Source organism: Pyricularia oryzae, chromosome 2 (assembly GCF_000002495.2).
Source record: "Pyricularia oryzae 70-15 chromosome 2, whole genome shotgun sequence".
NCBI classification, from domain to species: domain Eukaryota; kingdom Fungi; phylum Ascomycota; class Sordariomycetes; order Magnaporthales; family Pyriculariaceae; genus Pyricularia; species Pyricularia oryzae.
The window spans coordinates 2,631,900-2,654,877 of record NC_017850.1 but is presented as its reverse complement, the minus strand read 5'-3'; the positions used below and the strand labels follow the sequence as shown (position 1 = coordinate 2,654,877).

Below are 22,978 nucleotides of genomic sequence, written 5' to 3'. Positions count from 1 at the left end.
CGCGCAAACCTTTGGCGAGTGTATGGATGAATGTACGTCAAGAAAGGGAGATACCGCGAAGGCATACGGGGATTGCCAGAGGGAGTGTAATAAATTCAAAACTACGCAAGACCGGCCCCACAGCGATCAAGACTGCTATTGAGATTCATGGCTACATGACTTCCATACCCAACTCATCCAGAAAAGACATCACCGGGACTGTCCCAGAAAGCAGAGCCTCGAGCGACGCGGATCAAGAGCCATATGATCAATTGAAAAGGCATTGTGTCAAATTGGCATGTATGGCAGTTGTATAGATCCTCACGGCTTGCAATTTAAAAACTTCAAAATACTTTCTTGCAACCATGTGATATCAGTGCCGAATCAAACCCCGTTTTGGGTCTCCGCTACAACATACATCATAATCAAGCCTCACCGCTGCCATTTACCGTAGCCAAAAACACATAAGCCACGCAAAACCTTTACGTAGTATTGTGTAGGTGGAGACGAGAAGTAAAAGTCATTATCAGCCTCGTTTTCCCTGGTATAAATCTATGATCGTCGCCGCTCCCATGCCCGCAGTGAAATCAATTAGCAAAGAAAATGACATAGATACCACCCATGATCAGCCTTCCCCCGACCCGGTAACTCGAACAAAGGTAGATACGTAGAACAAAATAAGCATCCAAAAACGGTGCTCTACACCTCCATTCCCCTTCAGACATCAATGCTGAAATGACTAATTTGCGAATAGTACGCATGAACGGCCAACTCTAGCATCCACACCTCTCCAAACACCTCGCTGCCGTCGAAGCCGCCGATTACCAACAGCCGCGAGTCGTGCAGCACCGTGCCGTGGTATCCCCTCCCGCTGGGCGGGAGGCCATATACACGCCGCCGGTCCCACGTCATGGTCACAAGGTTCAGGAGCAGCACGTCATTGCTGTACTCGTTGCCGTCGTGGCCGCCCACAACGAAAAGGAAGCTGCCCACGATGGTCGACGTGTGGCTGAGCCGCCGATGCGCCTGAGGGATGCTAACAGACCGCCACAGCGCCGTATCCACGTCCCAGACCCACACGTCGTTGAAGCACTCTCCTCCGTCCGACCCACCAAAGATAATCAACTTGCTGCCCACCATGTTGGCCGTGTGGTAACCTCGAGCTTTGGGTCGCAAGTCCTTCTTCCCCTTGGTGCCCGAGGCCGCCCCCACGGCGGTGTCGTCGCTCGGCCCACTGACGAGCTTCCACGACATCTTGCTCATGTCGCTGACGTCTAGCCTCCATATGTCGTTGAGCGCCCTGACGCCATCGCCGCCACCAAACACATATATTCCATTTTTGTACAAGCATGCCGTATGTGCCCTCCTCTTGCTTGGGATCTTGTCCCCCACAATCCGCGGCCGGCTCCACCGGAAGTTGACCGTGTCCAAAACGTAGACATCATTGTAGTATGCGGGGCCATCGCCGCCCCCGAATATCACGAGCTTCTTCCCGACGGCTGTGCACGTCATAGCACGCAGCGGTACAGGTACGTCACCGACGACGTGAGGTGTAGACCAGTAAAACGAGTCGGCGTCGAGTACGTAAAGCTGGTTGAAACAGGCACGACTGTCGCAGCCGCCAAACACAAAAACGTTGCTACCAATCATGGTGGTCGTGTGCGCGCGCAGTGCAGTGTGCCGCACCCCACTCACGGGGGCACGCGACCAGTACATTCCCGAGGATGGCGCGGGGGGTACATCGGGGGCTGTACGTGGGTCGATCAGCGGTGGGAAAGGGATATGTGCGTGTGTTTGGTTGGTATGGTGAGAATGCCGTGGACCGGACCGCGAAGTGCGTGTTGAAGAGGGCTTGTGTACGCTCGAAGCTGTAGGTGTAGCGTTAGTGCTCGTCGGAGCAGACATAGGCGCCTGGGCGGCCGAGGGGCCGCTGCCGGGTTTTGATGCTATGGCGGATGTGGAACGAAGGCCAGGGGTTCTTCGCGCTGCTGCCATCCCTTCTCTGTCGGCCTCGGTGCTGGTCTTGGTATTGAGTTGGAGGTGGGAGCGGGCGGATGTCGGGGTAGGTGTAGTTGCTGGCGCGTTCGAGTACAGAGTATTTGCGGATAATAGTGACACTTTGCTAGAGGCAGAGGTCGGCAGTGCAGGCGTATGAGACGCAGATAGGGAGGATGCAGATTGAGAGCGGTGCCGGATTGACAGCTCTGATGGTTTGCCGCGGCGATCGTGGGATTTGGTCGCCAGATGTCCTGGGGTGTGAGAACGGGCGAGTGGTGGGGCGCGGTCCATGGCTTCCTCCTCCACTTCGTCATCGTCGTCGTCGTCTTCTTCTTCGTCGTCCTCTTCCTCGTCGTCGTCATCATCATCGTCGTCGTCGTCGTCGGCCAAGTGTGCACTGTAGTCGTGCCGCCGCGGTGGTTCCGTTGGCGATGTGACAGTAGCGATCTTCTGCGACCGAATGATCTTGGGATTTAGCGGCGAGCGAATAGAATGGCCGGCCGACGATGAGTGATGATGGCCAGCATATTGCTTTGGCTCGGCCATGGCAGGCAGGTGGCTGCAGCGCAGACGGTAGGCAGGTGAAGTGGTGCAGTCAGTTGCTGTCACCACATTTCACCCCCTGCCAGGCGTAGGGCAGGATTCGGAGATCGGATCAGACCTTTTTAAAGGATTGTGACCAGGGGCAGTAGTAGCGAGTGAGTGCCGAGGATTCCGTCTAAACCAAAGTGGGAATTGGAGGCTTGAAACGACGGTTATGAGGACCGTTGCAGAAGTAGAAGCGTACGTTGGAGAGATTGTTGGGTCTCGTCGGGCAAGAATTGAACTTGGAACGATGACGAGGACCCTAAGAATGTTGTTGCTTAGGTTGGTTGGTACCTGGTAGACAGAATCCGCCAGCTGATGAAAAGAAAATTGGAAAGCGCGGCGGGCTCGTTTGGTAGAGTTAAGAGTGTGGGAGCTAAGGATGGGACAGGCTGGGATGTGATTAGTGCAACCGAAGACCAACGGCATCAAATGCACTCCTTCAATCTCAACTCAGGGCAAGTGCCATGTCCCTGCAGAAATCTGATGTTTGAACAGATATTAAAAGACGGATAAAAAACGAACCATGGATAGAGCGGCACAGCAAAAGTAAATGAGAAAAAAAGTATGAAAAAAAAATCAATGATCGCAAGACCATCTCCTATTCTAATTCTGATTTAGGGTAGCTTTAATCCAGGTACCCGTGTCTGCTGATTGTGAGCATTTAGAATCTTCGCCGTTGCATTGCTGTGACCTCCCTCCCCAGCTGACCGTAATCCCCGCCCATTGATGCGGGCCCTTGCATGCCAGTGGTGCCCTGAGCTGATGACAAAAAAAACCAGATGCATCGAAATGGAGAAGGACCAGGCATCTTTTCATTCCGGTTGGTATCAACGTCGCAGCCAACTCAAGCCTCCCCGCTTGTGCTCGGCAACCCAGATTCTAGCACCAGATCTAGCCCAATCTACAGCATCTCTGTTTTGTTTTCTTGAAAACAAGTTTTGGTTCTCTCTCCCTGTTTAGTGCATCTACTTAGGACCTACCTTACCTACCTACCTCAGGTACTACTGCGTATAATCCAGCTAGCCATTCTTGATCTCCTAACCCGTCCGTATATGCATCGTCGTTTTCCCCTCGATCCGATATGAGCTGCACAAACTTTCTTCAGCCGAACTCTTTTTTGCCCCGCGCCCCTGTACCGCTCCAAACAAGAAATGCGCCAAATGCACAAAAGTTGAGTTGAAAGGCTATCTGGCAGGCCGCTAAACATGCGAGCGACAACGCACCGATTTTTCAGCTTGCGTTTCACCAGGGAGCAAGTCATGGATGTTAGTCAACCCTGGTTCGGGGGGAAAAAGACTATTGGTTCGAAATCCTGCGAAGTGCCACCACCACCTTCTCTACCGTATACCAAGGTAACCTAGTTCTAGTTTTAGTATAGTGGCATTGTTTTTTTTTCGATCCAACTACCTGTTCGTAGTCTTGTCCGGGACTGCTCCCGATCATAAGCAACATGGTGTAGCCGTTGAGATCAGGCAAGCCCGGCCGTCTATGCATTGAATGTGAAGACAGGGCACCCGTTCAAACTGCCTTGGGTTAGTAAACAATGCTGTACCCCCGTTGAATACTCGCTCCTCCCGGAAGCCGCTCCCCGGAATTAAAGCCCGTTCAACTGCATGCCCTCTGCACGATGACGGGGTATAGTGGGGCACCGGACCGGCGCTCCCTCCGATTTTGACTCGGTGCTTTTTTTTTTTTTTTTTTTTTTCTAGCCCGCCGCCCATGGGTGCGATTTTTACGGCACCAAAGAAAACAAGGAGAAAAAAAAAACCTTGTTTTCAATGCAACGCGGTTTTTTGAACGGCAAACCGCGTCAAATATCTGAATCGGGAATTCTGCACGATTGACACATACTTGCACCCTCGTACACACCCATTTGTTTCTTTTCACAATCTCGGGCCTGTTTGCTGCAATGGACCCTAACGCAACAACCCCAATCCCTCATCCACCAGAGCTGGCCTCGACCGCTGAGAAGCGATTGATTGAAGCTGAAAATGGTGAGCCTGCAGCTAAGCGTGTGAGGCTTGATGAAGACGGCGGCGAAAACGCAAGGGATTCGGCTGTGAAGGGGGATGCCGCCAATGGCCAGGAACACATTACCCCAGCCGCTTCCGAGATTAAACCGGACAACCGTGTCAAAGGCCAAGCACCCATCAAGGCTGAGTGAGTTTAGTGTGGAATATATTTTCTTAATATGACCAACAAGCCTGGGAGGACCTTTACTAAACATTTGCATTACATTTCAGATATCTGGTCGAGGTCATACACAACAATGGCCGCGATGCACGTGATGAAGGCCCAGACGACGACGCCGCCGAGGGCCGCACCGCGTCTGAGCCTTCAGGAAAGGTCGCCCGCAAGGGCAAAAAGGGCCAGAACCAAGCCCGCGATTTTGGCCGTTCTGCAGACTCAATCCGTCTGTGCAACAGCCGCATGCTCTCGGATGAGTTTTCCCCCAAGCACTGCAGCTTCGGCGACCGCTGCAACCTGTCGCACGACCTTCGTAAGTACCTCGCCGAGGGCCGCCGGCCGGATCTCGAGACCTTTGGTGGCAAGTGCCCTATCTTCGAGGTGCACGGCTGGTGCAACGCCGGCTGGAAGTGTTTGTTTGTTAGGAGCCACATGGAGGAGGTTGAGCGCGAGGATGGCAGGAAGGAGCTGGTACTGCTCAGGGATCTCACACGCAGCAAGAAGCCCGAAGGTGAGGCGAGTGAAGACGGGCCGTACGGGGTGGTGAACACGGTTGCCAGCGTGGACAAGCACCGTATGGGGCGCAGCAAGGTCGATCTCAGCCGGTCGGTCGAGTATAGCAAGTGGATGGATCAGTATACGAATCTGGTCAAGCAACTACACAATGCACGAGTCGACGAGAAGAAGCGGGAGGAGGAGCTTGGTGAGCTTCGCGCCACTTTTGTCGAGCCGCCGTTCAAGCCATCAGAGAAGCGCCGGCTCTATTTCGGGCGCGAGACGCCTGTGCTGGCGCCGCTGACGACCCAGGGAAACCTTCCCTTTCGACGACTATGCGTTGACCTCGGTGCCCAGGGGACATATTCGGAGATGGCCATGGCGAAGCCCATCGTGCAGGGCCAGCAGTCGGAGTGGGCGCTCATGAAAGCTCACGAGTCGGAAACACGGCCACCAACCTTGTCTCCAGAGACACTAGCCTCGAACAGCCCGATTGTCAAGGTCTATGACAACAGTAGGGACCTACGGTTCGGTGCGCAAATCTCGGCATCTTCTCACCCTCTTGCCATCAAGGCCGCCGAGTGCCTCACAACCTTCCTCCCCCACCTCAGGCTGATCGACCTCAACTGCGGCTGCCCGATTGACATGATCTACAAGGCTGGAGCCGGATCAGCCCTTCTTGAGCAGCACAACAAGATCGAGCGCATCATCCGCGGCATGAACGCCGTCTCAGGCGAGGTGCCCATCACCTGCAAGCTGCGCATAGGCGTCAAAGAGAACCACCCGCTGGCCAAGAAGAACATCGAGCGCGCAGTGTTCGGCAGCCCGGATTTCAGGAATCAGCTGGGGGCGCCGGGATGCGCCGCCATCACGTTGCACGGGCGGACGCGGCAGCAGCGCTACAAGAAGCCGGCGGACTGGGGCTACATCGCTGAGTGCGCGGCGCTGATCCAGAGCTACCGCGACAAGAGGGACGAGCTGACTGACACGGTGCGGGAGCCGGACGCGAGCACGCTGGCCCCGTCGTCAGAGGTCTTCTTCCTCGGCAATGGCGACTGTTACAGCCACGCCGACTACTACAAGGCCATCGATGAGTCCCACGTCGACACAGTCATGATCGGACGCGGGGCTCTTATCAAGCCCTGGGTGTTTGAGGAGATCGCGGCGGGCCAGTACCTGGACAAATCCTCGACGGAGCGGTTAGGCTATATCGAGCGTTTCTGCAGGTACGGTATGGAGGCGTGGGGCGCCGACGAAATGGGCATCGGCACCACGCGACGCTTCCTGCTCGAGTACCTGTCCTTTGCTTACCGCTACGTTCCCATCGGCTTGCTCGAGCGGCTGCCGCCGGCAATCAACGACCGGCCACCCGCGTACCGCGGAAGGGATGATCTGGAGACGCTGATGGCGAGCGACAACTATCGAGATTGGATCAAGATCAGGTATGTTTCTTGTTTGCTGTGATATTGCCACGAGTCTGCAGGGAGGCTATAGACGACAGCGCTTGTATACGTTACTGACATTCAATGGGGGTCGCCCTTGTACAGCGAAATGTTCCTCGGTCCGGCACATGAGGGCTTCAAGTTCCAGCCAAAGCATAAGAGTAACAGTTATGAGATGGAAGCTGAGGGTTAAGCGGCATTGTCTCAGCAGAGTATATGGGCGCTTTACGATGATTTGAGGCATTGGTATTGATTGACACGGCAGTCTTATGATGATCATGAAAATACAGTAAATCTACGCTCTTCTCCTCGAAGGAATCGTTGCACCGTCTCTCTACGCGGGCTGGCTGGCTCACGAGGCCAAGTCCGAAAACCAAAGGTACAAATGGCTCTGGTTGTCCTCCAAGAACATAAATCTAGAATGAGGCGAAATATGACTGGTGATCAAAGGGCTGTATGGCCGTATCATTGCAACTTCGTATCTAAGCGCAAGCACAAGCAAGAGAATATTCGATTTTGCCTTTCTCGACATACACTCAACTATGTTCTGAGGAGGCCGGCAATTCGTAAGAGTTGAAAACCACCCGGCACATCGACAGGCCTCCTGACACCGGCATCTCGCCAGCTACCAGTGTGGTCCAATCCCTATCCCCTTGACACCCTGCGCCTTGCGCGCGAACCGCCGTGAGCCGACTCAATAGCAATCCTGCACAGCATTCCCCTCGCCACCAGCTTCGTTCTTTGCTGCTCTCGTCAGGAAGCTGAGCTAGTTGTCGCATCATGATGTACGTCCTGAGCGAATCGCCGTCGCTGCTAATGTTCGTAGCCACCTGAGGACGGGGTTCGGAAAGTGAGTAGATTCCTGCTCCGGAGTTGGACTGTGTCATTGGGCTGGTTGCGGGTAATGGCTTTCAGAATAGCATTCTTCTGGCTTTGGAAAGGCCTTAGCGCACCAGCGCGGGGCCACGCGTGTCGAGCATGGTTGCTAATGATGCGGTTATCTGAGACGAGGAGCCTGTCGGTGAACGACCGCTAGCTCGGAACTGCCCCAAACCACCCGTATACCCGATGCTCAAGGTATCCAGGCCAAACGGGACGGGGAGTGGGGACGCGCCTCGTGGCGAGGGTGAATTAGTGTCGACCTGACTGAGGCACTCAAGGTAGATGACAAACCGTGTTGTGTCAAGGGGCTGCTGGTTGCAGATCAGATTCGATTCATGACCACGTCTCAGATGCGCCAGAGGATGCAGGGCATGGAGAAAGAAAAAAATCCCACCAAGAAAAAGAAAAGGACAACACAAGAAACAAAGATCAAGAAAGACGGTGAACAGATCACATACCTAGTACCACACATATGACAGGTGGTAGTTGACGGCATCTATCCATGCTGCCGCCGAATACATACATGTCACACAGGAAGCAGTCTTGCAAATTGCCATGGGACAACACTAAACTTTAACATTGCGAATAAAATTGATAAGATCTTTTGAAAGACAAATTCCACACCAAACCTCTAGATTAATAGGAAGTAGAGAAATCCCAAAACAACAAAGAACCAACCCACCCAGGCTCAAACGTCCAATGGTATCCTGAACCGGTTTCCCCTTGCAATGCATTTGCTTATTTCCCTTGCGAGAGAAAAAAAAAAAAAAAAAAGAACGGTCGTGCTGAAAATCAAAGACAAGACGGAGGAAAGACGGTAAAACCGTTTATGTTATCGTTGATTCACACCCCAACTCCCGAGAAGTAAAACCAACGAATGTTTCGAGTCATCCAACGCCACTAATGATAGTTTTCAAACAAGCAGCGAAAACAATAAGAGGAAGAATAGAGGAAAAGAAGCTGAAAAGAACCAAAGCGTGAAGGTGGTATATGTACGAGAACAAAGGCCGCCCCTGATAAGGCTCAAGTGTTGACATCGCTTCTATGCGTACCGGGCCTTCGTTTTGAACAGAGGAGAGGGGAAATAGTTTATGAATATGGACATTGAAGGGAGAAAAGAAGAAAGAATCATGAAAGCAAAGAGCAGACTTAAATTCAAGAGTCTACTTTGACCCGTTTTGGCTCATTCCCAGCCTCAAGAGGATTGTCTGAGATTGGCCCGTGTATGCTCAAGTTGTCAGGGCTCTTCCTCTTGAGACTAGCGCCTGGATTTTCGTCCCTCAAGAAACTAGGTCCTGTGCCGACAACAGGAGTAGCAAAGTTGAGCGGGCTGGGCAGCGTGTTGTTGTCACCACCGCGGAAGTTCCAGTCAGGGTAGAAGCTGGAAGGACTGGGCAGAAACTCATTGTTGAGGAATCGGGATGGCAACGCAGACACAGGCGTGTCGATGTTCAAACCAGGAGCCGGGTGTTGGGGTGGGCGCTTGGGTGCAAATGGGTTGGGCGGGCCCGTTGCGCCAGCGGAAAGCAGGGCAGATGCTGATGGTGATGGTGGCGGCAGGACCATGTTGGTGGACGAGTGCGAGTCGTTCTGACGTGTCGACTGCGAAGTGGCGTCTGTTGAAGCACCTCCTTGCGCCGATGAAGCAGACTCGGCTGTGGCGCTCCCGCTGCCATCCTCCGACTGCTCGTCTGGAATCTGCACCTTGAGGCGAGGTCGTGGAGGACCAGCCCGCAGACTGTTGGAGCGCGAGGGTGGTGCGGGCGCACTCTCAGGGGCTGATGATACAGATGATATGGAGGCGCGCGGATCGGCTCGCTTCAACAGCGGGGGCGATGAAGCAATATCTTTGTCTTTACCGCGTGACGCCTCGCTAGCATTGCTTGTACTTTCATCCACGGACGATGAACGGTGATGAGCGGGAGGGCTGGATTTGTTCTTGCTCGGCTCGGCGTGGAAAGCTGCGAGATTTTGGCTGAGGATGGACCTGTTCTCGTCGATGGGCGTGAAAATACTGTGCTGCTTTTGTCTCGGGAGCTTCTTTACTGCAGTATCCAGTAGCGAGGGCTGTGGAATCCGCCCGGGCTGGGCTGGCGGCGCAAGTTCTGTCTTAACTTCCAAAGGAGGTGGCGGCGGAGGGAGCGAGCGTGCAGGCTCCGACTGGGGCTCCTGTGGTTGCTGCGATTGCTGCGATTGCTGCTGTTGTTGCTGCTGCTCCGGACGAGGCTCTTGCGGCTCTGGTTGCTGTTGGTGCTGATGCTGCGGGGGCTCAATTTGCTGCGGCGACTCAAACTTGACCATAGGCTGGGGCGGGCTCTGCATCTGGTGGTGTTGAGGCTGTGGCGGAGACGAGTGAGGGTGTTGCTGCGGTTGCTGGGGAGGAAGCTGAGGAACATGGTGAGGATGTTGCTGCGGTGGAGAAACGGAATGTCTTTGCATGCCCATTGGTCCGTGTGGTGGCGGTGGGTGAGGAGCAAAGTTTGCTGGCATGGTGGCGCGCCTCCCGTCTTCGATGAACTGTTGTTGCATCTGAGGCTGGTGCGGTTGCTGCGGGTGCGGTGGGTGAGGTGGGTGCGGTGGGTGCGGTGGATGTTGCGGATGCTGAGGGTAGGGAAACGGCGGCCCGGGAGCCATCTGTGGCGGCATGTGAGGTGGCATGGTAGTGTTCGGGGGTCCATACATGCTTTGCTGTTGACCAAAGCCAAAACCGTTTACTTGTGGGCTGCCTTGGGGACCCATCGGCTGGCCCATTCGTCGCGCATCGTTCCTAGAGCCAGGCCTAGAAAGCATCTGGGGCTGCGGTGTGTGGCCACGAGGCACGCCGTGTCCGTGTGGAGGAAATGGAACTCCGTTTGGTATCGGAGGCGAGGCTGAAGGTGTATAATGTCTCATGACGTGCGGTGGGAAGGGTCCTTGGCCCTGGAAATGGGGAGGCATCATGTGCGCATCCATGGGTTGGTCGAGAGGAGGCGTGCCATCGCCTTCCTCCTCATCATCGTCATCGCCCCCGTTGAAGTCAGAAGGGCCCTTGTGTTCGGTGGCGCCGCCGTGCTGTAAGACTTGTTAGTCGGTGTCTTTTATCCGCCGGTTGAACGATCTCTCGGAACTTACGTATGTGTATCTTGTAATAAGCTCCCGCATGTCACCGGATGAGTATTCGTATAACTTCTTGTTTGTACCAAAGATAAAGACGGCGACGTCTACTGAGCAGAGGACGGAAAGCTCGTGTGCCTTCTTGAAAAGACCGCCCTTGCGCTTCAGAAAAGTGCTGTTAATGGAACATGGGCATGTTAGTCTTCGACTCCAAAAGGCCATTAAGCCAGCCCTACAAGCACGCAAAAGCGGTTGCGGTATCCCAAAGGCAGTACGTACACAGAGCGATTTCTATCATCCTTTATCGCCTTAATTTCAATCTTCCTGCGACCCATCTTGAAGACTATTCGCGAATGTGGTCGCTGTGTAAAAAATAAATGCCTGTCTAGGCTGGTGAGCTGTCTCCAGGTGGAGATGGCTGTGGCTCCAGTCGCTCGTCTAGGCGCAGACGGTCGGTGACTGAATCTCTTGGCCGGCGATAATGAGCGTCGCCGAGGGCGTGTGTGTGAGCGTTGATGCTTATGGCTTGTTTGACGACCGGCGACAGTAAAAATAAGCGTATTTGAAAGGAAGGTACGGTCTCTTTTAAGGCTGGAGTGGTCGAGTCCAAAATAGAAACGCAGGGCCCAGGCTCACGGTTGGCAATGAGTGGTGCTGTGGCGGATGAGACGCAAAAATATGTAGTAGATGACCTGGTCGAAGATGAGGGGAGCAGCACCGTTGGTTCTTGTACGGGGGAGCTCCCGACTATGCCCTTGTCAAACAAAGTCAACCGATGCCAAGATCAGGGACAGTTGGTTTTTTTGGGATGCAAGATGGCACAAGCAGGTAGGTAGCTTGTTGATATCTGAACCAGTTTGGGTCAAAATGCCGTTGCTTGCTGCATCAGTGCAGAGAAAAGGTAATGGGGCTGAAATGGTTGATCCAAAAATAGAAGAATGGAGGGTTCAGAGACCATGATATAGAGGGCGGGCCGGTGGGTGGTGGGAATTTGAAGAGAAAGGAAAGAAAAGAACGGGGGTGTCCAGAAAGAGGGCAGGGTCAGCACCCAACTGGGGGGAGGGAGTGGAGGGGAACCTGCAGCCCCGGCTAGGGCCCCATCGGTCAATGAGCTGACCAGTAGCATGCAGGAGTAGCCAGCGAGTAATGTGCCCCCAACGGATGGTTGTGGAGCCGAACAAAAAAGACGTGGGAGCATACGAGTGGGTCCACTGGGAGGTGGTAAGGTGGTAAACTGGCACATTTTCTTACCAGGCGAGGGTCTGACAAAGAGAAGATTAGCGAACCATGACGACCCCAAAAAGTCAACAAGCGAGTGAGACGCTTGTGTCTTCGTAGTTTATCAATAATTCTCAATTTTTGCCTCTGTTTAGGCGCGCAAGTCTGCGTGATTGAATAAATTCATGGGGATCTGTCACCATTGGACATGGAAACGTTTGCATTTCTCGGTCGTGGGCATGAACGGAGGCTTTTTTTGCAGACCAAGGCACCTGAAAAATTGACGCGACACCTCTCTTGTCAGCACCCACTCACATCCACCCTACCTTGTCCAATACAATATGTACCAAGTAGGTAGGTGCTCGGCTAGCTTGAAAAGCAAGCCACGCTTCCAAACGTCCGTGGCCCAGAACCGAATCAACGGGTGTGTCTCTGATACGCCCTCGTCGTATTTTTTCTTCAATGGTATACCCTACCTGGGTAGGTAATTACCTATTCGTAGGTTCCTTCGATTACCAGGCCAGAGTTTTTTTTCTGGAATTACCCGGCGAAAAATCCCAGGCCATAAATGAATGCGCTTACCAATGCCAGGCAATCCTTGTTTGGCCGTGCTCCATTCAATTGTCATGGTCGTTACTTGTAATTTGGTAGTCTGCTTTTCTTGTGGCTATAGGGATTTCCCTCTAAATCCGAATTCCGATGAAAGTACTCTGGGACATAGATCTCCATGCGGTTTTGGCTGTCACTGGTCATGAGGGCGTCTTTGTTCCGCGCTCTTACTCTTTTTTTTTTTTTTTTTTTTTTTTTTGCATCGCATTGGATGTACAGAACCTAAAACGGCCAATTTTGACGTGTCTCTGACTGGCGGGGATGTGTCAAATGCCAATCTTTACCCCACCTTTCGACGTCTGCACGTCTTAGGAAGCGCGACAGGGTGCAATGAATGTTGGGCTGGTCGATGAGAATTGGGAATTGATCGATCCAGTCAATCCATCAAAAGCACCTTGTAAAGTAATTGATTGGCCTTCCCTGCCGACATTTCTGCCCTTTTTTGGCGTCCTTTTTACTCGCTGCCGATCTCTGTCGGGCCGCATTATGCTAGTCTGGTTGATCGGCAAGACTGCAGAAACGTCTGTATTTTTCTTTTTTTAATCTCTTTTTTCTTTTTTCTCTTTTTCTGTAGGGATCGGAAGTCCTGGTTGACAGCGAACAAGTTTATTTTTTTCTTTAGCAACACCACAATTAATAGATTGAGCTAAGTTAAAATCCTTGACGGTTGGTACCCTCCAAGTCTTGGTGTTACCATTTGGCCATTTAAAGGTAGACTTGTAGCCTTTGCCAAGAGGTACTGGATCTTTGCAAAGTCGCGCGAGTCAACCACAGCCCTGCGATACATTATGCCGTACAGTTAAGTACCTGGCTCTCCTCCTGAATTCCGTCCAGCAATGCCTGTGGCTCGCGGCTTGCTTGTTCGTCGAAACATATCCAGCTTATCCGCCGACCACCACATCATCTATCTTCAAACGACCAAAGACACGCATTTTTTTTTGTCTAGTATCCATTGGCACTGAATCTAACCTTCTTTTTAGGTCTGTGATACTCCACGGAATTCACTGCCAAAGCCGGTAGTAAACTGGCGCCAGGGGGAGGCAAACCCTGCCAGTATGTGTCGCGAATAGCTTTAGGGTTATGTAGATCAATGTCATCGCCCTACTCCACGATCCACCTCACCAGACGGACAATTCATGCGACCCTTAAGGTTCGCGATCGATGTGTCAAAAAGAGGTAACTGACCACTGGGATTATCGGATGAGGCTCTTAACTTTGCCACCCTTGGGTTCTGCGCAGCCACCGGTCGGTTTGATGTGACACATGGGAGCGACTCAGTCGTGCCCTGGTATGAGCAGCGAGGCTGTTGACGCTGTCAATGCAAGCAACTCTAGGGCACCCCGATAATTACGTACGCGCAAATGACTTGCTAGGTATCCGTGGTAATTAGTTGTTTTCTGTACAGGACCAGCGCCGACAGAAATGGCCCCCTCGGCAATGCGGACCGCCCTGGGGTTTATCATTTTGTCCATAATTATGGTGGTATTGAATGTGATCGACCACCCACTTGCCGATTACTTCGTCGTGGTACTATAATCATTTGCATCGTCTCACATTTACCATGAAATTTCCTAGTTGAGAAAAGGTACGCGGTGTCGGGATCGCTTTTTACTGCGTATGTCCGTATTTTGCATGTAATTAGTAGCCTGGTTCCCAAATGAGTCCCACATACTTACTCTTGCAGCTAACATTTTAGGTATTTGCTTGTAAGTGCAACTGTACCACGTGTAATAGCGGAGATTAAATGTGACAGCCTGATCGGGTTGACCATACTGATGCTAGCAACTTCTGTCGTCTCTACTCCCAAAGCCTTGTGATCTGGCCTGGCAAGCCCGGTATCAGAGGCTCATACCAGGGGCTCATATTGGCCCTCCAGAATCATACTCTCTCGCAATGTTCGAGTCGCCCGACACCGCGCCGCGCATCGATAATCCCAGGAGTTGATGAATATTTCCCGATATGGAAAGGCGTAAAAATCTGACATGCAATGGGAGCTAGCTATCGACAGGGGTATTCAGGTCTGTCTGGCTGGCCTCATCCCATTCGAAATCCTTCTTTCGCATCATTCAATCCCACGCTCTAGTAGTCTATTATCTCGCTTCGGTGAGCACGTGGGGGTGGCCGATAGGATGGGCGACCGCGTTGCGAGAATACAGCAGAAATTTTTGCACTTTTTTTTTCTTCCAAGATTATCCTACCGAGCCAAATGTTACAGAACCACAAAAAATTCTCTCGGTAATTTGGCACGCAATCACCTTTTGTGTTGTATTCTCTCGTGTCAATTTCAGATGGTGAAATACGCGCAATTCCATAAACCGGTATGCAAAAAATCATGCTAATTCTCCGAGTTCGGAACGCGTTGGATCGAGGGAAGGCCACATGCACGTCTGACCATGCCTCAAAGCCCGAAAGTTTGGCATCTGCGCGCGTTGGCAGTTCGAATTTCGTTTGGTCAGCTCGGATGGCACAGTCCGGCTGGTTATTGGATTATTTTTTTTTGTAGGTACCTGGCATTCTAGACTTGCCGATTTTGCATCTAGTTAAGTTTCCGCCACTTTGGTCGTGCGGATAATAGGAGCTAGGCTTTTAAGGTCCGTCTTACGGCGCACTCGGATCATTAATTCTGTCTCGACAAAACCTCCCATCTCCACCCAGTATGCAAATAGACGGCGCAGGCAGTTGCACCCCCGCCCGACCTTGGTCATCAGTCCGAACCGATATGTCTGACCTCATTAACCCCTCGATTGTGTCACCCATCAACCTAGGGTTCAGAGAAGACAAAGACTGTGGCACAATTGGTTGAAACAAGCTTCGGCCAAAAAAAAAATCCGTTCATGATATCATGTCGTCCTGCGAGCGCCAAAAAATCTTCGGCTGAATGCCACAATACCAGCTGGTCGCCAAGGCTGCCATTGCGTTTGAGAAAACGACGTAGGTACACTTTATTGATGCTGCTCAAATTTGATGAATGTTTCTTTGTCACTCATTCATGGGTAAATTAAAGTAGGGTAGTGCTGACAGTGGCCAGGCTGATGGGCTACTCCATAATCTTGTCTCCGTGGCCGCACTCGCTCCACCGCGCAAGCTTTTGCAATGACAGCCGCAGCCTCGCCTACCCCTAGACTAGACTAGCAAACTAACTCGGTGGGTAGGTAGTATTTACTACATCGCCTGAAGCGGGTTTCCTCTTCATCCAGAAGCCTGTGGATTGTTCAGGCGAATATTTCACCCTGTTCAAAACATCCGCATCCCAGAAGGTTTGTGGGCTTAAAACATGTCACATCTTGGGCAGTGCGGTGCGGAAGATTTTGGACGAACATGTAGCAGGCAGAATGCATCTCGTCCCCATCATCAGGGGATAGGCTAGGTTCATAGTCCCAAGTCAAACAAAACGGCACAGCGATCGAGGGGTAAAGGTCCAGCCTGAACCAACCATGATCGGCAGAAGAAAATGAAAGAATCACACCGTGTAATAAAATACAACAAAAAAAACCCCCTCCATCCACCCATTTCATACTGACCCGCCTGTCGAGGTCTGCGTCTGGAGAGCGTTTCCATTGACGAGGGTCCTACTCATGCGTTGACAGTTTTTCAGTAAACACTAAACAAAACGGGCAAGACAGGCATGCTCGATGGCGTGGGGACAAGAGTCAAAATGATAAAATCTAATATTAACAAAAAAAAAGCATTGGTTTTATCAAGAAACAAAAACATACGCGACGCTTGGCAGGGCACCACAGTACCACGCCACCAATGTGAGTTAAAATCTAAATTCGAACACTCGCATAATTAACCGTCATGCTGGGATTTTCTGTTTGCTCGGCAGGTGGTGGTGGGGGCCGGCACGTGTTGTACGTGGTACGGCTTGAAGGTTACTCCATAGATGCAGCAGGGCGATAACAAGAAAAGAAAAGAAAAAACCTTGCAGTAAACTGAACTTACCAAGGGGTTGCTATATTACATGCGCTTATAGTGGCCAGGTGGGCGGTGTCAGGTTGAAAACGAAACTTTTCTTTCATCCATGTCTTTTGTCGCGAAGCAACGGAAATATCAATACAGGGAGGCCATTTTTATGTGTTTGATAGACTTTTTGTCTCCAAAAATGGTGTTTGACAACCCTCCTTTGCTGGGTTTGTCCATCCTGATGCGAGTAATATATTTATGCCGATGCGCGCTTGAGTGGCACTGCTGAGACGCTATCAAGGACCTACGTCGTACCGAAATTGGTATGTGCGCTGGATACCTTTTTTTCCCCTCGGCCAAGGTGGTATCGTACTTCGATTTCATGTTCCCAAGGACTTGCTTGATCAACACAAGTGCAACATCCGATCCACGAGCTATTACACCCTACCTAGTCTGTGCTTTTTTCATCCTTTATTTTCTTATGATCATCCCATGCTGTTATTCGTCCTTGCGGCGATACAGGTGGGCAATTACACACCCCGCCTGTAATGATGATGATGTGCGATTATGTTGATAATTGTGCGGCGCATCATTGCTGCTGGTACACTCACATCTTTTTCACTTGTTTCTATTTTTAGTCTATTTTTAGATCTGCCACTTTGCTTGGTATGGTGGCCCCTCGATTTTTTGTTTTCTCTTTGTATCGAGCACACGTCGTTCCTGCAGGTGTGTGTGGGCTGCAATGAATCAAGCGACCATCACGTTTAGCAGGGGAGCGAATCATAACGCGAGGGCGCGGAAACTTTAGTCCCCACTAAGCTCGCCTATCCAGAATCTGCAGAAGAAGATGGACCGCAACCAGCGGGAAAGGTGTTGACGAAAAAGCTCAAGCGCCAGTTTTTCCCATCACACACTTCATGCAAGCGCGCACCAATCATATCGGTGCCCGCGGACTACTCATAATTCGGCGCTTGGGGTAAAGCCGTTGCGGGCCGCTTTATCACGTCAATCAAGTGCCATTCTATTCATGAAAAAGGCAAACTATCCGGGCACCCTTCTTGGTTTTCTTGTGCATCCCGCGACTTATCATAATCCCGGCCAACCTATTCCATAATGTAAATCTCTGCTGACATTGCTGGAAGCAAGAACCATGGACGCGAGCTGGAAATCTGGTTTTTACTTTTCTTGTTTCTCCATTTGAGCCATGCCGTTAAATGTTGCACCGCCTTGACTGCTTGCTTTTTTCCACATGTCGTAGCGCTGTATGCAAATCTTTAGCAATGCCGCCGCGCCAGACCGTTGAGGCCAGTGTTGCGGCATTATGCCATGATCGACACAAGGGACATTTAATTTCCTTTTTTTTAATACTGGAATAGACGCTGTTGAAATGCCTCGGCCTTTTAAAAACGTGGCAATTTTGGGGGCTGATATCTGCGAATAATCTGATCACGCGTGCTCTTTTTGTTCGATTATCATACTATTCTGGAATATTACGAGTTTATGTTGCTCAATATGGACATCCCATTGGTTCCGAGCAAGGAAGTACATGTTTCTGCGACTGCACGAATCAATCACACATGCACGCACACACATACACACACAGGTCCAGGTTGCCCTTACAAGGCCTCAAGTGACGGGTACCTGCGCGTGCGCTTGCCATGATTCCAAGATTGGACTCGTCTTCTGCGCCGCTGCCATCCATTTGCTTTGCCATACCCTCCAAGTTCTTTTTTGGCTCTGGTGCGAAGGACGCCGTATGCCGGTTTTTTTTTTTTTTTTTTTTTTTTTTACAGCCCAGAGAGCCTCCATCCTTGGCAGACATCCATAGTTCCCACCCACCCTCCTGCAAGTCGCATCGGGAAATAATAGAAAGTTCAGAAATAGATTTAAGCTTGCATCTCCGAAATCCCTGGCACCGCACTGGCGCCTGTTACTTTTCTGTCCAATGGACGAACTCTGGAAACCACCTGCAGTAATACGGACACTTTTGCAATGTTGATGATAATGTTTAACCGCTGGCCGGGTGATAGTCTTGTCTTGGCTGGTCGGCAGTCGGCAGCGTGAAAACTCATTCTCACATAGCGTTGATGCTTTCTTGAACAGCCGTATCGTATTGGTGAAAATTGTCCTGTGCCGAGCTCCCTCATGGCGTTCAAGTGCCAGCAGTGCTATTCTAGGGCAAGCCAAGCTGCTCCTGGGGCTGCACAGCTTCGGTTCCGAGGAAAAGTCGACACGGACGGCTACTTCCCTGCCTCTCCGAAGTTTTTGAAGCGGTTGTAGTATCAAAGGCTGAAGGCTCAAATCGCAGGCAGACGGCCCGCTAGCTGAAGAACCTCAAAACATACACTCAATACCATAACATGTAAAAGAGACCGTTGGTGTTGAAAGTGCACAAAAAAAAAGGACGCTCGCTCTGAAATAACACTTACGGTCTGAGAACCTCTTGAGAAGCATGCTTTGTTCAAAGAGTCTTGGCGTCTCCTTCCAAGATCTCCAAAGCACCTCCTATCAGATGTATGCTGCCAGTTACCAGGGCCTGGACTTGATCAGGCTGGTGATTGCCTTTGCCCGCAGCAGATGGAGCTTTTCCAGCTGCCAGCTGCCGCACAGCTTGAATAGCCTCTTCTATACTGGCAACAATCTTGACTTCGCCGGCATTGGGGTCTAGCTCAAGCCACTTCTTGGCGAACGCGTGCTGAACCTTCAGGCTGTCTACCTCGGCGGCGTCGACGGTGAGGTTGACAAACTCTGCCAGCGGAGACTCGTCAGTCAGGAAGATCTTGAGGAAAATTCTAAGACTATGCAGAAAACAATGACAAACCTCGCTTGAAGCCCTTGACAGCATGTGTTCGATTTGTGCAAAAGACCACCAGGTCAAACCCTTTGCCGTCTGGTGACCTGGTTGCGGAACAAAAGTCCTGTAGGAATTCTGTTGCCTCGGAGCGGCCTTGCTGATTGAATACAAGTGCTCGAGGACCAGATCTGGGAAGAAGTTAGCTAGGCCATAACCATCCATATATTATCATCCATGGCACATACTTGGTTTTGACCTCGTCGGCAAACCATCCACCCGCGACCTTAAGACTATCCAATGTATGCGCACCGTCAATGTGCCACCTCACATCGTCTTCGTCTTTGACCTCGCAGCGTCCGCGCCATACAACCTTCTCTAGTCCTTCAACAAACTCTTGCGGAAGACTTTTCTTGACTGTGAAACTCGGGTCAAGCTTGGATAGCGCGGCTTCGGCAAGCGCAACTCCCAGTGTGGCATTCTTCCTCTGAAATTCCTTGTCCGGGTTTATCTTGACTGTATCGAGCCTCGGGTCAATCTCCAGAAGCTCCAATTCGGCACCTTTCTCCGCTGCCCTCTCCTTAAGCACGTCTTCGGCTTCCGGAAACGTCTCATGCCTCACTGTGTAGTTCATAGAGCCGGACTTTATGATTCCAGCTTTGTGCCACGCAATCTCCCCAATCGTCCCGCCGAGCGCATGCACATGATCTATACCGAGGGTCGTGATGGCCGTCGCCAGCGGCCTCTCGACGACGTTCGTCGCGTCGTACTCGCCGCCAATGCCAGTCTCGTAGACAGCAAGGTCGACACCCTCGGACAGGAAGAGGTGCCAGCTCATCAGGGTAAGGTAGCGCGCGTAGATGGGCTTGCCGGCGTAGCTTCCTCCGGACCAGTGATCCAGCCAGTCATCTTTTCGACCAGACCCATCATTTGACACACCCTCGACAGATCCCTGGGGCGGATTCTGCTCCAGCCGATCCCAGACCTCGAAAAAGTACTTGGCAAACAAGTCCTCGCTGACCGGCTCCGAGTTGATGCGGATGCGCTCCCGGACGGAGATCAAGTGCGGGCTGGTTAGCAGCCCCAGCTTGCCCGGCACGCCGTGCGACGCCCGCCATCGGTTGAGGATGGAGTCAACGTACGCGCAGACGGTCCCCTTGCCCTTGGTTCCGGCGACGTGCACGATGTTGAGGCGGTCCAGGTCACGTGGGCTGTGGCCGATGCGTGCCAGGCAGGAGCGCATCTCGGTCATGAAGCTGGCATCGGGCCGGACGCCGGCTGCGACCCGGGCTTGAAAGACCTTGAATGGAGTTTGAAGCGTGTTGAGCAGGTCAATCGCGTCCTGGCTCTAGAAGTCAGCACTGCATAGAGCTAGCTAATCAACCGACTAGAAAACACGCATTGCTTTGGGGGGGGGGGGGGGGGGGGGGCACAAACGCTGTAACTTTGGCCTCGGGAGACTCGTGAGGAAAAAGTCCTGCTGCGGATGTTGGCCGTGAGCGTCCATCGCAATTGAGCATTTGGCCTTATGGAAGCGCGCGCGACCAACATTCTGAAGATGTTTGTTACCTTGCTTGAGGGGATGTAGTTGAGCAAATTGGGCTAATGTTTGACTCGAATTTATTCGGCCACTTCACACTTCAAAACCCGACCTAGATAAAATCACCCGCAACATCATCCAATTGCGCCATGTAGGCAGTAAAAGCCAATTGTGCAGCTTCGAGGTATCAATACCCAGAAAGACGTAGAGAGTTTAGACATGACCATGCGCTCTTTTCAATGAAAGAAATTGTCCTGTACGTCCCCTGTTCCTATTTGCCTGCCAACATTCTCTTGGTTGTCCTATGTCTCTTCCAGTAGCCTGTGCTCAATACACACTTCTCACCTACCTAGAAGCACATAGGTAGGTAGATTTGTGAGTGAAGTCCCATATCTATTGCTATCCGATATCTCGTATTGTTTTGGGCAACACATAATATTTATTTGTTTCTGCTACGATATACCTAACCTAGCTACCTTGCCAAGGTCGCCTACCTAGGCAAGCCCAGTGCTGAATGTTTTCTGAGTCTCGTTGTGTATTCCTGTTTTGGCACCATCGTTTTACTCTTCGCACCTGCCCATACAAAGCCCATAATTCTAAACCAGCGTAGCTTTTCGCTGGATGAAAGCTTGATCAACCTGCAAAACCACATCCATCCAACTTTCTGACATACGAACAGATCATCAATTCGACTGCACCAACATCGGGAGGGGAGCGAGCGACTACATATCTTGGCGACAGACAATCCCGTCTCCTGATCATTCAAGGTCCCGTCGCTCGATCTTCCGTTTGCTCATCCGATCCAGCTCATCTCGTCGCGTACTCCATATGGCTAGGTACGGACTGGGTCAAACACGTCGCATACCCTCGTCTGAGCGTGGTGAACACAAGGCAACGCCAAGCACCCACTGACGCGGCAGCGTTTTGTCTGCCGGGGCCGAGATGCAAGTTCTTCGCTGGACCAGTTGTTAACACAGTGAACGAACTGTGAACGCGAGATGGAAGACTGATGCTCATCTTGCTCGGACCAATCAGCAAGGCTTTGGTAGGGAACGGCCAAAGGTCCTCCCGGTGCCTCCACAGACCCATATAATCACGGGCCCGCGAGACGGCCCCCCGCACCACGCCACCCCACATCAGCACGACCCTACGGCAGTAGGTCACACCAGGCGCCGACCCTCCCACACGCCAGCTCCTCTTTATAATTAAAAACCCTACAAGCAATCCACAAGGTCAGATGGCCGAGCGGTCTAAGGCGCTAGCTTCAGGTTGATATCTCGTCCGGATATCTTAGGATTACCGGTTCTTGACGATCTCAATTGGCAATGCTAGTCACGCAAGTGGCGTGGGTTCGAATCCCACTCTGATCATCATTTTTGTACCCTTTTGTTCATGATTGATTGCACTTGATTGATTGAGGTGAGTGAGGGGGAGGATCTTTTTTTTCTTCTCTTTTTCTCTTGCCCTTCTCCATTAAATAACGAATTTGCAGGCTTCCCGACTAAATCCTTTTCAGTATTTTAATGTTTAGCAATACATGTGTAATTTTCATGTTACGGTTTTACTTGAAAATTAACAACACGTGCCAATCTGTTATTGTTAGGTATTTTCATTGCAAGTTAGCGGGTCAGAAAATTTGACCTGTCGCTGATCAATGCCCTGGCACAAGAGGATGAACGGTTACTTTTCCTCGGCGCGAAGCAGCAGGCAAAAAAAAAAAGATATGAGAAGGATGAAATGACCGCACGGATAGGAGGGATGGAATCATGCATAGGAAGACATGGTATATCGGCAGGAGGAAAGGATAAAGGAAGCTACCGGTAGCTGCGTGCCACACATGCGAACGCTCCGGTTCCCGGCGAGCTCAACCTTGTGCCCAAATTTCATCGAAACACCAACCGTATGTATACCTTAGCTGCGGCTAGCTTCCCACAGAAGTCACTTGTCGCGCACTTGGTGCTTCGCGAACTTTTCCAGCAATCGTGGAGCCGGCTTCTTTGCATACAAATGATTAGAACAGAGCCGGGGCAAGTTCGCCGAAGATGTAGCCGATCCGTTCGCCCGGCGGGTGACGACAGTTGCACAAACAAACAATTCCGCATCTCCCGAAGACGCACCGAAGAAGAGGGGAGGGATGACCGAAAAGGAATGTGACTGCTTGGCCAGAATGCGTTAGCACACAGACCAACAAAATGTTTACCGCACGTACGAGTGATAGGTATGTAAGTAAGCAAGGAAGGCTTAACGAGCAGC

The 22,978-nt window shown here is 51.6% G+C and overlaps 6 protein-coding genes and 1 non-coding gene across 7 annotated transcripts; 3 read left to right on the top strand and 4 right to left on the bottom strand.

Annotated features, from left to right (window-relative positions):
• Positions 1-369: 369 nt before the first annotated feature.
• Positions 370-3,212, bottom strand: MGG_01206 (uncharacterized protein). Its single transcript, XM_003714050.1, has one exon. The coding sequence runs from the start codon at positions 2,521-2,523 to the stop codon at positions 697-699; it is 1,827 nt and encodes a 608-aa protein (XP_003714098.1). The 5' UTR covers positions 2,524-3,212; the 3' UTR covers positions 370-696.
• A 1,075-nt stretch (positions 3,213-4,287) lies between these two features.
• Positions 4,288-7,161, top strand: MGG_01205 (tRNA-dihydrouridine synthase 3). The gene is made up of 3 exons (XM_003714049.1): positions 4,288-4,725; positions 4,809-6,689; positions 6,795-7,161. The coding sequence occupies exons 1-3, from the start codon at positions 4,475-4,477 to the stop codon at positions 6,880-6,882; spliced, it is 2,220 nt and encodes a 739-aa protein (XP_003714097.1). The 5' UTR covers positions 4,288-4,474; the 3' UTR covers positions 6,883-7,161.
• Positions 7,162-8,098: 937 nt separating this feature from the next.
• Positions 8,099-11,609, bottom strand: MGG_01204 (MADS-box MEF2 type transcription factor). Its single transcript, XM_003714048.1, has 3 exons — positions 10,944-11,609; positions 10,683-10,839; positions 8,099-10,622 (listed from the first exon to the last, which is right to left on the bottom strand). Exons 1-3 carry the CDS (start codon positions 10,997-10,999, stop codon positions 8,727-8,729), a joined length of 2,109 nt encoding a protein of 702 aa, XP_003714096.1. The 5' UTR covers positions 11,000-11,609; the 3' UTR covers positions 8,099-8,726.
• A 1,824-nt stretch (positions 11,610-13,433) lies between these two features.
• Positions 13,434-14,354, bottom strand: MGG_15640 (uncharacterized protein; the record flags this gene model as incomplete). Its single annotated transcript, XM_003714047.1, has 6 exons — positions 13,434-13,561; positions 13,677-13,794; positions 13,847-13,940; positions 13,999-14,021; positions 14,168-14,207; positions 14,344-14,354. 6 exons carry the CDS (start codon positions 14,352-14,354, stop codon positions 13,434-13,436), a joined length of 414 nt encoding a protein of 137 aa, XP_003714095.1.
• A 3,460-nt stretch (positions 14,355-17,814) lies between these two features.
• Positions 17,815-20,944, bottom strand: MGG_11267 (tetrahydrofolylpolyglutamate synthase). Its single transcript, XM_003714046.1, has 5 exons — positions 20,623-20,944; positions 19,434-20,527; positions 19,216-19,376; positions 18,824-19,142; positions 17,815-18,718 (listed from the first exon to the last, which is right to left on the bottom strand). Exons 1-4 carry the CDS (start codon positions 20,734-20,736, stop codon positions 18,856-18,858), a joined length of 1,656 nt encoding a protein of 551 aa, XP_003714094.1. The 5' UTR covers positions 20,737-20,944; the 3' UTR covers positions 17,815-18,718; positions 18,824-18,855.
• A 1,012-nt stretch (positions 20,945-21,956) lies between these two features.
• MGG_20016 lies at positions 21,957-22,095 on the top strand. The gene has a single exon. It is a non-coding gene; the product is annotated as a tRNA-Leu (tRNA).
• Positions 22,096-22,505: 410 nt separating this feature from the next.
• MGG_15639 (uncharacterized protein) lies at positions 22,506-22,901 on the top strand (the record flags this gene model as incomplete). Its single annotated transcript, XM_003714045.1, has 2 exons — positions 22,506-22,625; positions 22,746-22,901. 2 exons carry the CDS (start codon positions 22,506-22,508, stop codon positions 22,899-22,901), a joined length of 276 nt encoding a protein of 91 aa, XP_003714093.1.
• Between the last annotated feature and the right edge of the window lie 77 nt (positions 22,902-22,978).